Genomic DNA, 14,805 nt, shown 5'->3' with positions numbered 1-14,805 from the left:
GGTGATCTACAGCAAGAGGACTAAGACAGAATTTAACTGTCCTGAGATACTTCTCTGCTCCTATTTCAGAGCTTATCTCCAAAGGTTTGGAGAAAGCAGCTCACAATCTCAGCAGGACTGCTAATACCAGAGGGCTGCTCTCTCCCAGCACCATTGCATGGCTTCTACATCTTTTAGTCCTTTGTGGGAAATATAACTCTCACAGGCCCTTTATTTTGCAGACCAGGGACTATTCCTGCCCACTCCTCCCAACCTGGAAACTAGGTCCCTCACAATCTGTTGCATGCCCAACCACTAAAATGGAACAGAGGTTGAGAATATGGCTCAAATGGGAGAGCACATATCTAACATGCATAAGACTCTGAATTCAATCCCTAGTACCACATGCTCCTTGCCATCACTGCTAAATATGGCCCTGGAGGCCCCTAAGCACTGCTAGGTATGGCTCTCACTTCTGCCAAGCCCCACCAGGTCTAATCTCTAAGTTTGAGCTTGACTGGGTCCAAGAACCAGGCCTGAGTATTTCTGGAAAAGGCCCTTCAAAAAATTAAAGACAAATTTTATACAAACATACATACATACATACATACATATAGGTATGTATATGTATTCCTTAAAGCCAATGCCAGGCGCTCTTTTCTCAAGAGCTAATGCTGACACTTGTTATGCCCCTCCTCCCGGTGTAGACTGGCCTACTTCTACACTATTGAACTACTCTACCCAAGGCCCACTCACCTGATCCTTTGTCCAGTGGACACAGTACAGGTCCTATCCGGCTTCCACTGTGGACCCAGGAGGCATCATTTCTGGCCTTTCCCACTACTCAGACAACTTCTATCCCATCCTTTGTCACATTATTGAGTAGCAAAAAGTGCCCTGACTGGTTCATATCTCTGAGGTAGAAAACATTCACTAAGTCACGAACCCACCAAATCTGATGCTAGCCCACAGCGTTCAGAGGAACAGGCCTTGCAGCCCCCAATTCCTTCTGATGCCCCAAACCCTACACTGTTGTTCGGCCTCTATCCTATACTAGCTCTCCAGAGACCTGGGGGAGTCTACAGGAGTCTACCTAACTTACCCCTGGGGTCCCTCCTCAAGTACCACTCCAGGACCCTGGTACCCAAGCCTCACCCTTTACGCATGACGTAGCCGTAAAAAGAGTTGAGAATGCACTTGTGTGCCAGCTGCAGTGAATCATACAAGATCTCCATGTTTTTGCAGCGCTTCACCTCGGCTGCATCACCCACCTCCACCGCTGCAGAGAGTTTCTTCTTCCACACCTAAGAACCACACCAACACACATTATGTAGATTCTTCTTCACAGTCGAGAGTCAATACACAGGCTTTAATGCTTTAAAAACGTTCAGATCTATAGAAAATTTAAAGAAACTTTACAAAGTCAGAGAGATAGTTCAGGGGGTAAGGTTCTTGCCTTGTACACAGCTGTCCCTGGTTTGATCCCCAGCACCTCATATGGTTCCCTGAACTCTGCTAGGAGTGATCCCTGAGCACAGACGTAAGAGTAAGCCCTGAGCACAGACAGGTGTGACCCCCAACCCCACCCCGCCAAAAAAAAACCTCATCAGAGTAGATGTGAGGTCACAGATCAATTCCTCAGTATTTAAAATAACCATATTTGTGGGGGTGCAATGCTGCTAGCAGGTAAACCTGTAGCTGCGGGGAGAGTGCATCAGCAGCCTTATGGTGCTTTCAGGCTTCCTGATACCTAAAATTGCTGCTTTTCCTCTGGCCAAACCCTAACAACTTGGGACCAAGTTTCCTGAGAAAAGGCTAAAAGTTAGTGTGGGAGCCATGCCCAGAAACCACCTCCAGCTCAGCTATACTAGTTTGTTTATTGGCTTTGCTTCAGAGACTCAGAAATAAATCTTGAAAGAGATCAAAAGCCACAGGTAATCTCGGACCCATGCAAGTCTAAACAGACCAGGGTAAATCGTAGGGGAGTGGGTTAGCCTGGTGTCCTCCGAAGCAGAGCCCTTGGTAGCCGCTTGCGCCCATAATCCAAAATTGTGACCATGCCCCCGGCTGGAATTCACCATCTCAGGACGAACCTCACCTACGCTGAAAATTCAGGTATGCAGGTTTTGTGACTGAAATCTCCAGGCTTTCTCAGGGTTGGGATGGGCTACCTTCCCCATCTCTCTGTATTCTGGAAGCTTCAGCAGTCACGTCCACACTCTAAAGCTGCCACCCCGTTAAAAAGCTACTCCAGACTTACCTTCCTGATAAAAATACTGAACGCCCTGAATAAATATGATGACCTCTTAGTAGCTGTATTGCAAACCATAATGCACAAAAGAGGATAGAGAGAAAAAGAAGAAAAGTGCCTGCCAGAGGCAGGCTGGGGTGCTGAGGGAATAGTGGGAGGGAAATGAGGAACAGTACACTGGTAGAGGGATGGGTGTTGGATCATTGTATGACTGAAACTGAAATCCAATCATGAACAGCTTCATAATGCTCTATCCATGCATAGTCAGTAAAAAAAAAAAAAGCAATGTAGAGTTCATGCCTGCTTCAGTCAGTTTAATCAGGGGCTGAATAGTACTCCTACATTAAAAATAAATAAATAAAATAACCACATTTGAAGGAGAGAAGAAAAGTGTAGAGGCAACCTGCGGGGATGGAGTGGGGGTGAAGGGTGGGCAGAAGGGAAACTGGGGACTTGATGGCAGGAAACGGGCACTGGTGAAGGAATGGGTGTTGGAATACTTCATGACTGAAACTCAGTCATAAACAACTGTGTAACTCTGTATCTCAGAGTGACTTAATAAAAATAAATAAATAAATAAATAAATAAATAAAACAAAACATCCACATTTATTGTCCAAACATGTGTCAACCTAGAGGCCAAAAGCAGCACATGCTCTGGATGGAGCTATAATTATCTACGAAGAGCCAAGCAAGAATTCTTGTCTCAGAAACAAGATGGTTTCCATCTATTTCACAAGGCCTGACTCACCTTGTGGAGGCCTTTAAATTCATAACGCCGATCTCGGAAGGCACGCACTGTGTCCACGTAGAAGGAATTCTCCCGCTGGCAGATGGTGGTGAGACGTTCCTCCACCTTGGTCACATGGATCTTTTTGTAGGCTTTTCGGCAGTAATCTGAGGTACAGTGCCGATAGCAGTGAGAGTTCACATCATAGACACAACCCATGTCCACAATATTACCTTCTACTTTAGCACAAAGGAGCTCTCATCAGAAAGATGAGATATTACTTTATAACAGAGGAAGGTCAACTACAAGATGGGAGGGTGGCATCTGAATCCTCACTGGCCCAGAGAAAAAATAAAGAAGGGATTGGGAAAAGTGGTCTTGCAGAGATTAAACCCTGCAACTACACGTTAGTCCCACAGCTCAGGTATGCCTAGGAGAGGCTGCGTGCAAAGCTGTATTCTGCCTGGTTGCTTACCTGCCAGTCTCCTCTTCTCATATTTAGCCTGCTCCTCACGAGATAGCTCATGAAACGCCCGGGTTGGGCCCTCTGGTGTCAGGGAAGGGAACTTCTCTGACTCCAGCTGGTGCTGGATCCTATGGTATTCACTGCGACTGGCTGGCACTAGGGAGAGTAAACAGAATGCCTGAGAGACTGTTTTCTGCTGAGTAGCCCCACCCTGGGTGACACTCACTGAACTCTCCTCTCCACTGCCAGGCCATCTTGCGTTGGCAATTTGCTCCAGGCTTATTAAAGTCACAGGCAGCACAAGTAGCCTCATCCACCATGGCAGAGGGCTGCAAGTGGGAGAGGAAGTGGGGTTGAGGAGGGTGCATCAGAGTTCAGCAGAGTGCTCTATTTTGGGATGGAATTTCAGCTCACCTGCAGACGGTTGGTCAGAATGATGTTGGGGTACATCGCCCCCACATCCAAGTGGTATATGAGGGGACACTCAATTCGGTTAGGAACATCTTTCAAGGAGGTAAGTTTAGCTTTAATCTGGTCACACACCTACAAAGAGGAAAAATGTGGATGCATGGGGTCAGGATTACTTTGAATAGTACCCAGTGGCAAAGCACTATAGGTCCTAGACAGTGACCACTAGCCACAGGTACATGATAGGGCACAGCCTTAATGAGGGCAGTGCCATGGGAATCAGTAGCCTCCCCCCAGAACTTATAAATTGGGAGATTATGTTAAGCCTGTGTCTCAAGGCGCCAGAGATGGTACAGTAAGTATGTACAGTATGTACGAGCCAACCTGGATTCAATCTCAAACACCACATACTATTCCTGAGCACAGCCAGGAGAGCTCCCTGAGCATGGAGTCAGATGCAACCCTTGAACCCCAAAACAAAAACAAACAGAAATCAAGCCAAAAAAAAATAAGATTGGCTCCAGGGGATATAGCTAGTAAGAGGGTAAGGTATTCTGCCTGATATGTTGGCACCGTATATATTCTCCCAGGTCACTGTCAGATGTGACCCGTGAACAGACCCAGTGATGCTCAGGGTACTCCTGGTTCTACTTAGGAATTACTCCTGGCAGTGCAGAGGACCACATGGGATGTTGGAGATCGAACCTGGGTCAGCTGCTTGCCAAGACAAGTGCCCTACCTACTGTACTATCTCCCAAGCCTTGACCTTTTTAAAAAAAAGACAAATATAGGAGCAGAAGTGGTAGTACAGTGGGTAAGGTGCTTACCTTACATGGGGCTAACCTTGGTTTGTTTGATCTCTAGCACCCCACATAGTCCTCTAAGCCTTCCAGGAGTGATTGCTGAGAATAGAGCTGAGTAAGCCCTGAACACTGCTAGGAGTGGCCACCAAACAAAAAGATAAATGTAAAATATAAAAGAAGGAAGGAACAAGAGGAAATAGCTCAGTAGCTCAGAATGACTGCCTTGTAGTTCTTAACTTCCATCCCCAGTCCCATCATGTACTGAACCTCACTCTAGCAGCTCTGCTGCTTGTGGCCCTAGAACAGCAAGCAATTTCTGGATAGACTACAACCACTTATGTATCACTGTATCACTGTCCTCCCGTTGTTCATCGATTTGCTTGAGCGGGCCCAATAACATCTCCATTGTAAGACTTCTTTTTTTACTGTGTTTGGCATATCAAATACGTCACGGGTAAAGCACTAATAAATGTGCACATCAAATTTCTAAATGAAAATGCTCCTAAACTTTTTTTTTCTTTTTGGGTTATACCTGGCGATGCATAGGCATTATCACTGGCTCTGCCCTCAGGGATCACTCCTGGCAGGCTCAAGGAGCATCTGGGGTGTCAGGGATTGAACCTGAGTGAGATGCATGCAAGGCAAGTGCCCCACCCTCTATACTGTCTCCCCTGCATGTACCACTTTGTTTTTTGGGGGAGGGCACACTGTCAATGCTCAAATTACTTCTGGCTCTGCATCACAGATCATTCCTGGCAGTGTTTAGGGGACCGTAAGGGATGCTGGGGATTGAACCCAGGTCGGCCACCAGTATATAAGCATGATAACAAATGCAAGTGATCCCCAGAGACCAACTCAGTTAAAAAAGATGTGGGAGCACTGTGACCAGAAAGTACAACCCGGGGCAAGAGCGATAGTATAGCAGGTAGGGTGTTTGCCTTGCACATGGCTGACCTGGGTTCAATCCCCGGCATCCCATATGGTCCTTCAAGCAACACTAGGAGTAATTCCTGAGTGCAGAGCCAGGAGTAACCCCTGAGCATCATTGGTGTGATCCACAAAGCAAACAAACAAAAAAAGCACAACCAAACTAAACAAATAAACAGAAAGTACAACCCCCTGAGCACTATAGGACTATCCCCCATGAACACCACATTTAAATATGCGAGCATGCTTTGCATACAGGAGACCCAGTTCAATCCTTAATACCACATGCTCCTAAGCACTGCCAGGAGTGACCCCCAAACACCTGGAGTTGGCCTTGAGGGGCTGGAGAAATAGTACAGTGGGTAGGGCATTTCTCTTGTATGCAGCTGACCAGGATCTGATCCTCAAGACCACATGTGGTCAGTTCCCCGTGCTCACCTACAGTAATTTAAGTGCAGAGCCAGGAGTAAGCCCCTGAGCACAGCTGGGTGTGACCCCAAAACAAAAACAAACAAGAAAAAGAAACAGAAGTGGACCAGAGAGTAGAGCGGGTAAGGCACTTTTCTTGAATGCAGTCAATCCAGATTTGGTCCCCAAGTACATCAGGAGCGATCCCTGACTGCAGAGTCAGAGTCTGAGCACCACGGTGCATGCCTCCCCCAAACCAAAAACTGAAAAAAAAAGAATAAATGTGTGATCATGATAGTGAAGTCTACGCAACCATGGTCATCTTAGCAGCAGCAATAACAGTAATACAGGGTGCCCGAGCACTGGTCCACAGTGGGATGTAAATAAATATGCTATCCGGAGAAACAAGTTCATTGGACTATGTGAGTGAACACCTGCTTCTTTTAACGCTACTCCTCCATCTGGAGCTTTACCTCTTGGAAATTGGTGACCTGCTCCATGGGAACTTTCTCTTCCTCCTCCACAGCATGACGTAGGGTCTGCTCCACTCGTTGCAAGAGGAAGTCAAAAGCAGCAGGATTCTAGCACAAACAAGAGAGGACACAAGTGAGAAGGGACGATGTTCTTGCAGCACCAGATCACCTCAAGTGGCATGCTGCAGAGAATGCTCAGCAAGAAGCTGTTTGTCCTGCAGGACATAAGGGAGGTCAGATAGGACACATGATATTGCCCAGTCTCATGCTCCCACCCAAAAGGGGCACACCATTTTGAAACGGCAGGGGATGTCACTGCGGAACACTCCTGACTCAAGGGCTTCCACATGGCCACCAACATATGTCTCAGAGTCCAGCACATGACCGTCATCTGTCAGCTTGTTGAACTCCTGTTCTTGCTTGTTGGGAAAGATGATGTTGGCATGAAAAGCTTGTACCATCAGCAGGGCCTCACATAGTGTCCCTGAGCCCTTCCGCAGTACCTATAAAAGAAACATCAGGCTTTGAAACAGACACCAATATCCCCAGGTGCTACCTAGGACTAGCACCCACACCAAGTCACAGCATGGGAGGACAACACACTGACCTCGTCGGGTTCCATGGGAATGATGGTGCACAGAGCAAATATGAAGGGGTGTACATACTTCATATACAAGTAGTATGTAGCCACTGCATCTGACACTGAGTATGTGGCTAGAGTCTGAGGAGAGAACATCAGAGTGCAGAGTCAATGAGGTATGTGCAGGGAAGTAACCAGATCTAAAATGAACAAAGCAAAAAAGCACACATGCCTGGGGCTGCTCTGTGGCCATACGGCACATGTCCTCAGGGTCTAGCTCCACGGGGTCATAGCCCAGCTTGGCTTTGGCAGCTGCCTTGAGATTGTGGCTTCCCACAGGAAGGTAACTGTCCCTCTTTACCCACCTGAAAACAAGAATGGGGAGCAAAGGTCAAAGATGTTTTTGAAGTGAACGGACTATGCGTTAATCCACGCCATCAAGTCTGCCAGAGGGGAAAGGGTGTTGCCCCATTCGCCCTCTCCTCTCTGGAAAGAAAGATGGCGGCCACATGGGAGCCTTGTGGACAGCAGGTATGAGCCGGGAGTGTGGGGGCGACTAAAACCTCATGGGAAGGGGGGCGTTCCGGTCCGCCCTTCACGCCCTACCAAGGCCACCAGTTGCCCCCCCACGAGCGGCTCTCCAGCACGGCCACGACTCCAGAACACAGAAACCAATTTCTTAGCTATCTGACTTTCAGTAGAAATACTTCCAGGGTCAATAGGAAAAATAGCAGAAATCCAAAACCAACATTTAATTCTTGAACCCAGCTGTAGAAAGCAAATCACTTCACATGCTTTTTCAGCATGTCTGATTTGGGGGGGGGGGGGTAAACTCTAAATAATAGTGGTGAATCTTTTATTGAAACAATGAATCTAATCAAAGCAGATAGAGTGTTAACTAGAATTCATCTGCCTCACAGGGATGGGGAGGGGTGGGGGGTGGGGTTTTATTGGGGTTCTTCATGGTAAAAAATAAGTATTGGTAAAGGGAAATGTGTTTGATATTTGCATGACTGAGACCTAAACCTGAAAGCTTTGTAACCTTTCCCACAGTGATTCAATAAAAAAAAAAAAAAAAAGATGTTTTTGAGACATAGCAGAGCTAAAAAACAGCAAAGCTGAACCCAGAACAGGAAGAAAGCATCCAAACAAGAATCTCAAAAACCTCCTCTGAGACTTTACACAATACAGGTCTTGCAGACCTGATCAAAATTCATTTCAGAAATATACACAAATGCAAAGATGAGGGAGCCAGGCTTTTGGTCTTCAGTCCTTCCCTCTGGCCTCAGAGAGAAACCAAATATATGGACTTCTCCCAAACCTTTTGCAGATTGCTTCTCACTGGTGTTGCCAGTGCCTGCCTTGTTCTTCTCTTCCTCTCAGGCTGCATTATCAAATTCCCTCCTCTCTCCAGTCACTCAGCCCAAAACAACTCAAGGTCCCTTGCTCCCCTCTCATTCCTCTGCCTTTCCTACTTCCAGTTCCCACATTGCCCTCTCCCCTACAAATGCCCCACTGTGGCGTCTCAGACATTGCCACCTGAAAAAAGTATCTCATTTCTCTATTATTACTATTATTGGCTTTGGACCACACCCAGTGATGCTTAAGGTTACTCCTGGCTAGCTCATGGGACCATATGGGAGTGGTGGGGATTGAACCCGGGTTGGCCACACGTAAGGCAAAGGTCTTACCTGCTGTACTATCTCTCTGCCCCCTTCTTCGAGAATGCACTGATCACCCGCAGCTTCTTCATCAGAACACAGATGCAGTGACCCCATTATCTTTATGCCCACGAATTCTGGGCTCTCCCTCCCTATTACTGCTCTCACCCCCACCCCCAAGGCTGTCTGCACCTCAATTTGAGCTTTGCCTATTCTCTGAGAACTCCATCCCAGATCCTGAGAACCTGTGTTCTCTGTCCGGAAACCTAAAGAAACCCTAGTCATCATCTCTTCAACATCTTATCCACCTCTTCATCATCTGTCCTTTCCTCTTAGCCACAACATCAGGGAGAGAGAAAGAATGGATCAAACTTTAATTACTCAGTTGCTCCCTAAAAATCAAGATAATATGACCGAGACTTAAACCTGAAAGCTTTGCAACTGCTCTCACGGTGATTCAATAAATAAAATTATAAAAAAAAAAATTAAGGTGGTGTTCATGCCCAATTCAATCAGCTAATAAGTGGCTGAATAAAAAGCAGTCTCCTACATAAAAAAAAAAACTTCCATTATTCGGCTCTTAAAAAAAAAAATCAAGATAAAATCTACATCTCATGGCCAGAGAGACTGTACAGAATGTGGCAGGTCATGGCTATCTAGGAACTTTGTAGAACTGGGAACTCACACTACCAGGCCTTCCTTTCTGGTCTGGCTTCCCCACCTGGAAGGCTAATGTCAACACATTCATGCTGACTAAATGAATGATAAGCAAACATGAACGACAACACATCACTGGGAAGCTGTCAGTCACTTTCTCTTTGGGTGAGAGAAGATGTTTTTCTGAAGTTTTTCCACCCTCAAGAAGCTAGAATCAGGACCAGTGTGAGCCAGGAGAGCTTGGGGCTCACATGAAGAGACCTTCAGGGGCCTGGAGTGACCGCTGAGAACAGAACCAGGACTAACTCCTGACTACCATAGGGTGTGACACAAATCTCCCCCCACTTTATTCCAAAAGTCCTCCAGGACATAGCCCAGGCTGCAAATGAACTGTGACAATACATGTAGGTGTGCTAGGGCACACTGTACTACATCCTGGCATCAGACCTACCTGAGACAGTCCATGTGGATGCACTGAGTTGCCTTGTATTCCCCCTGGCTGTCCTTCTGGAAGCCTATCTCTTGGTACATGCTTAATCCATGGATTGCTGCTCTGGCCTCCACAAATGGCCTATGGAATAAGGATGATGGATGCAGGAAGGATGGTTTAATATCTTTCATATGCAGGAACAAATACCCTGAGAAGATACCGAGTGCCCTAGGGGAACACCTCAGACAGATCTCTGCTCAAAGGGAATAAAAAGCCCACTTGAATCAATCAGTGCAGTTCTCCAGATTTTTCTTCTCCTTTCTCCCTATCTTCACCATTTCTAAGTGTAAATACTATTAATTAGCAATGAATATACCCACACACGTTCATTTTCAAACTTTTTTGGGCTTGTTTTGGGGCTATACCCAGCGATGCTTGGAGCTCACTCCTGGCTTAACACTCAGGAATCACTCCTGGCAGGGCTTGGGGGACCTTATGGGATGCCGGGGATTGAACCTGGGCCAGTTGAATGCAAGGCAAAAGCCCTACCTACTGTACTATCACTCCAGCTCCTCATTTCTCAGTTACTCACAAGTAAGACATTAGACTCACCAGTCAAAAAAATCTCCATTGTAGGTGACCATGATAGTGGGTTTGGTCTCCTGGACATGTTCAAACCATCTTTGGATAAGGTGAACCTGCATTCAAAGAATCATATTCGTTAAGGATTGCTTCCTCCCCTGCCACTTCAAGCTACTTCTAAGTATACCTTTTACAAGACAGGAAAAACAACCTCATGTCAGCCTTTTCTTTCCACCCTAAAGTGTCTAGAAGTAAACAAACAAGATGAAGATCTAAGATGGCAACTAAGGAACCAGAAACCACCCCTATTTCTTTTTTTTTTTTTTGAGGGTTAGGATAGGCCCACACCCAGTGGTGCTCAGGGCTTACTCTTGGCTTTGTATTTCGGGATCACTCCTAGTGGGGCTTGGGGTGTCAGGGATTCAACACAGGTTGGCCGTGTGCAAGGCAAACGCTCTACCCTCTGTACTATTGCCCTGGCCCCTGACACACCTATTCTTAATTCCCCACCTATAGAAGAAGCACTGTAGCACTGTCCTTCTGTTGTTCATCGATTTGCTCAAGCGGGCCCAGCAATGTCTCCGTTGTGAGACTTGTTGTTACTGTGTTTGGCATATCAAATACATCATGGGTATCTTGCCAGGCTTTGTTGTACGGGTGAGATACTCTCAGTAGCTTGCCGGGCTCTCTGAGAGGGGCGAAGGAATCTAACTCAGGTCGGCCAAGTTGGCCACAAACAGAATTTAATCAAGAGGTTGCTAACCCAGAACATTTCAATATCCTTTACAGAATTGATGGGACGCTTGATTTTGTTTGGTTTTTTCAGTCATACCCAGCAATGCTCAGGGGTTATTCCTGGATCTGCACTCAGCAATTACTCCTAGTGGTGCATAGGGGACCATACGGGATACCAGGATCAAACCCTTGTAGGCCACGTGCATGGCAAAAGCCCTACCAAGCTGTACTATCACTTCGGTTGTTCAGCAATTAAATGCTTGGCTATGACTACTCACTTTTAAAGGATAGTATTGAACACATGTGGGTAGATGAGAAAAACAAACAAGAAGAATGATGGCTAATCACTTTGAACAAACAGCAGAGTCAAAAATGACCTGATTCCTTTAGCTGGTGACACTGCTGTGAGTCTTTTGACTAGTAATGATGTGTGTTAAACTGTTGTTAATGTCAGAACTAAAAATTATAGGATAGCAATATGGACTACTGGATGTAAAAACAGAAAGATTGTTACCTACATATGGAGGGTATACAAGGAAAGGGTAGGACTTTCTCCAAAGATAAGTTATTGGTAACCAGTCCCATGCAGACAGTTACTAAGAGCAACTCTACAACTAAAACTAGGCTTGGTTGTTTAAGACGTCTTTTGAATATTCTCATAAAAGACTGAATTAAGCAATCAAGATTTTGGAGCTGAACCAAAGGATTTTCAGATGCAGAGTGGACTGCATTTATTTTTTATTTCCGCCTAAATGTTGCTGAGATAAAAGGCATCACAATCACTTTTTTTTTTGTACTTTTATATCCATATTTTTGGTTTTCTCATTAATCTTTGTTTTGTACTTTTGTGTCCATGTTTTTGGCTAAAAAAAAAAAAAGTATGGCTTGTGTCAACTATCCAAGCCAAAGAATTACAGTGCACATGATTCTCAGACTCCATATATATATTCTTGGACCACTCTGTGATAGCTTGGTAAAATTTACATTACGGATATATTTTATCCAATCTGTTTTACACACACACACACACACACACACACACACACACACAGAGCAACTTGCATTTCTATTATCTTGCAGGAAAAAAAAATGTTTATGTTTCACTGTATGTGGAAGCATACTTTGCTGGTATGAAAAAAGTATGAATACAGTTTTTTAGCAACTTACCATGGTTTGTTTGCTTTAGGGCCACACCCGGTCCTGGCCAGGGATTACTCCTGGCTCTGCACCCAGGGATCATTCTTGGTAGGGTTTGGGGGACTACACGGGGTGTCAGGGATAGAACCCAGGTTGGCTGCTTACAAGGGAAATGCCCTAACCTATGTACTATTGCTCCAGCCCATGTTTCTTATTTCCAGCACTGTCTTCACTATATTCTTGCTGATGGCTCAAGATTTGAATCTACTTCCTTATTTGATAACATTAGTGATTCTGATTTTTCATTTATTTTTTGTAACACTGATGAAGGATTCAAGCATGTGAGACAAAGGTGAAATAAACATTACTTTTGTAGGTGGAATAAATATTACTTTTATGCATTCTTTGGTAATTTTTTTTTAACTACAAAGCTTTGCAGGGGGCGGACAGATAATGCAGCAGGTAGGGTGCATGAGTCTGACCGGTTTGGGGATCCCACCACTGTGATCAAGGTCAGCAAGATGAACAAATGAATCAATGAATCTAGGCTTGAATCAATGTAACTGTTCCTTTCCATTCCACCCCAAACACAAATCAGTTTCCAAGGAAGATCTCTCTACCTCATCAGGTTCATTGAAGACACAGAAGGGTCCTTCATATTCTGGCTTGGGGGTAAACTCAAAATCTTCAATATCTTCTGAAACAATCTCTCTGTTGGTGATGAGATAGCCCTGGGGAGATGGTTAGAAGACCATATGAACTGATACACAAAGTGAATACTTTTCGGTTTGGAGGTTATACCTGACTCAGGGGTTGTTCCTGGCAACACTTAAAGAGACCATGTGATAGAGAGATCCAATTTAGGGTCCCTGCTTGCAAAGCATGTACTCTAGCATTTATTCATCTTCACAGCCCCAAAGCTGAACACTCTTAATTCCAAAATCTTACTGCAAAGGTTTCAGCAGCAACTTAAATTTGCCCTAACTTTCCCAAGAAGAGACACGTTACCTTCATTTACAAATGTCTCAGATCTCTATTGGAGGAGCACAAATGATGTCAGAATAGTTTATTTTCTTGGATCCAGTCATTTTCACCAAAAAATATTAATAAGAGGACATTTATGATTTGGAGACAAGTCATGTTTCCTATTCCCAGAGCTTAATTCCCAGAAGTCCCCTCTTACTTGACCGTCAATCATGTAAGAAATCATCATAATCTGGTCAGTCTCAGCATCGGGAAACTTGAGAGGCAGCTTGGTCGTCTCGATGTCAAATGCCAAAACAACAGGGTCCTACAGAGACAAAATACTGGTATTAAGTCAGCCCCAAACTTGGGGCCAGAGAGAGTAAAGGGTTCAGTTAAGGTGCTTGTCTTCCACACAGCCAACCCTGGTTCAATTCAACTCCTGGCACCACACAGACCCCTGAAATGAGCAAGGAGAAGCCTCTAAGCAATGAACTTCCCCCTAAAGAATTTGACCAACCTGACAACCCCACCACCACACAACAAAGTAGACCACCTGTTTATCCCCAACGCTGTTCCCGGTCTTCTTCCCCTCCCAGGACAGTCAATTTTCGAATCCGGGATTCTGCTTTTACCGTGCATGCACCCCAGGCATCTTCTAGGACCCTGGGCCGCCCACCATCCCTGAGCCTCTTCCTATTCATCCCCAACGCCATTCCTGGTCTGGTCTTCTCCTCCTCCGAGGTTGTACCCTGACATACACCAGGTAGCTGTAGGGGGCGTGGCATCTTCAGAAGTGGGCGTGGCCTAATTTTGGGCCACCCTGTTGCTCATGCAGCTGCAAGTAGATTACTCATACCCAGAAATAATAAATGCAGAGTGGTCTGCATTTATTGTGCCCGCAGGTAGATTACTCATACCCAGAAATCTTGTGTAACATCTCAGGCTCCAAACAACCACACCAACATGAACAACCTAAATCCCCACCACGAGGAGAGGACAATGAAAAGAATCCAGAAGCCTCATTAGGTGTTACTCACAGGAGCTCTATGAGAAAGAATTCAGATATGAAGTAATGAAGCTGTTCAATGAGCTCAATGAAACAGTGAGACAGATATCCAGTAAGTTAAAAGAGGACACGAAAGGAAAAAACAGGAAGAAATCAGAGCAGAACGGGAAGAAATCAGAGCAGAAATTGGAAAGCTACGCACAGAAATGTCACAAATAAAAGATTCGGTAGATGAAATAAAAAACTCAATGTGTGCCCTCAATAGTAGAGTGGCTACAGCTGAAGACAGAATCAGTGAGCTGGAAGATGAGCTGCACGAAGCCTACACGCAACAAATAATGGTAAGAGACCTCAAAATAGCTCTAGAGCGAATCAGAGTCCTAGGGCATGATTCTAAGAGGAACAACATTAGAACCATTGGAGTACCAGAAGGTCAGGGAAACAGTCCCAATGAAAAAGCCATGGTTAAACAAATCATTGCTGAAAAGTTCCCAGAGCTAGACAATGCAGGCATCCAGATTCAAGGAGCCCAAAGGGTGCCAGCTAAAAGAGAACCTAACAAAAACACTTCTAGACATATCATAGTTAGAATGATGGATTCCACCGA

The 14,805-nt window shown here is 45.3% G+C and overlaps 1 protein-coding gene across 1 annotated transcript in view; it reads right to left on the bottom strand.

Moving 5' to 3' along the window:
* POLE (DNA polymerase epsilon, catalytic subunit) overlaps nt 1–14,805 on the bottom strand; it is a 56,313-nt gene that overhangs the window by 29,367 nt on the left and 12,141 nt on the right. Inside the window, exons 9-21 of the mRNA XM_056115563.1 lie at nt 13,410–13,517; nt 12,847–12,957; nt 10,385–10,470; nt 9,794–9,913; nt 7,257–7,389; nt 7,052–7,165; nt 6,735–6,947; nt 6,445–6,552; nt 3,840–3,968; nt 3,652–3,754; nt 3,435–3,581; nt 2,981–3,126; nt 1,135–1,283 (exon numbers count right to left, since the gene is read on the bottom strand). Coding sequence (XP_055971538.1) covers nt 1,135–1,283; nt 2,981–3,126; nt 3,435–3,581; nt 3,652–3,754; nt 3,840–3,968; nt 6,445–6,552; nt 6,735–6,947; nt 7,052–7,165; nt 7,257–7,389; nt 9,794–9,913; nt 10,385–10,470; nt 12,847–12,957; nt 13,410–13,517 — 1,667 coding nt within the window. The remainder of the gene's footprint in view (nt 1–1,134; nt 1,284–2,980; nt 3,127–3,434; nt 3,582–3,651; nt 3,755–3,839; nt 3,969–6,444; nt 6,553–6,734; nt 6,948–7,051; nt 7,166–7,256; nt 7,390–9,793; nt 9,914–10,384; nt 10,471–12,846; nt 12,958–13,409; nt 13,518–14,805) is intronic.

The sequence above is a fragment of the Sorex fumeus genome, unplaced genomic scaffold, assembly GCF_029834395.1.
Source record: "Sorex fumeus unplaced genomic scaffold, SorFum_2.1 ptg000029l, whole genome shotgun sequence".
Taxonomy (NCBI): domain Eukaryota; kingdom Metazoa; phylum Chordata; class Mammalia; order Eulipotyphla; family Soricidae; genus Sorex; species Sorex fumeus.
This window is presented reverse-complemented; position numbering and strand designations above follow the sequence as displayed.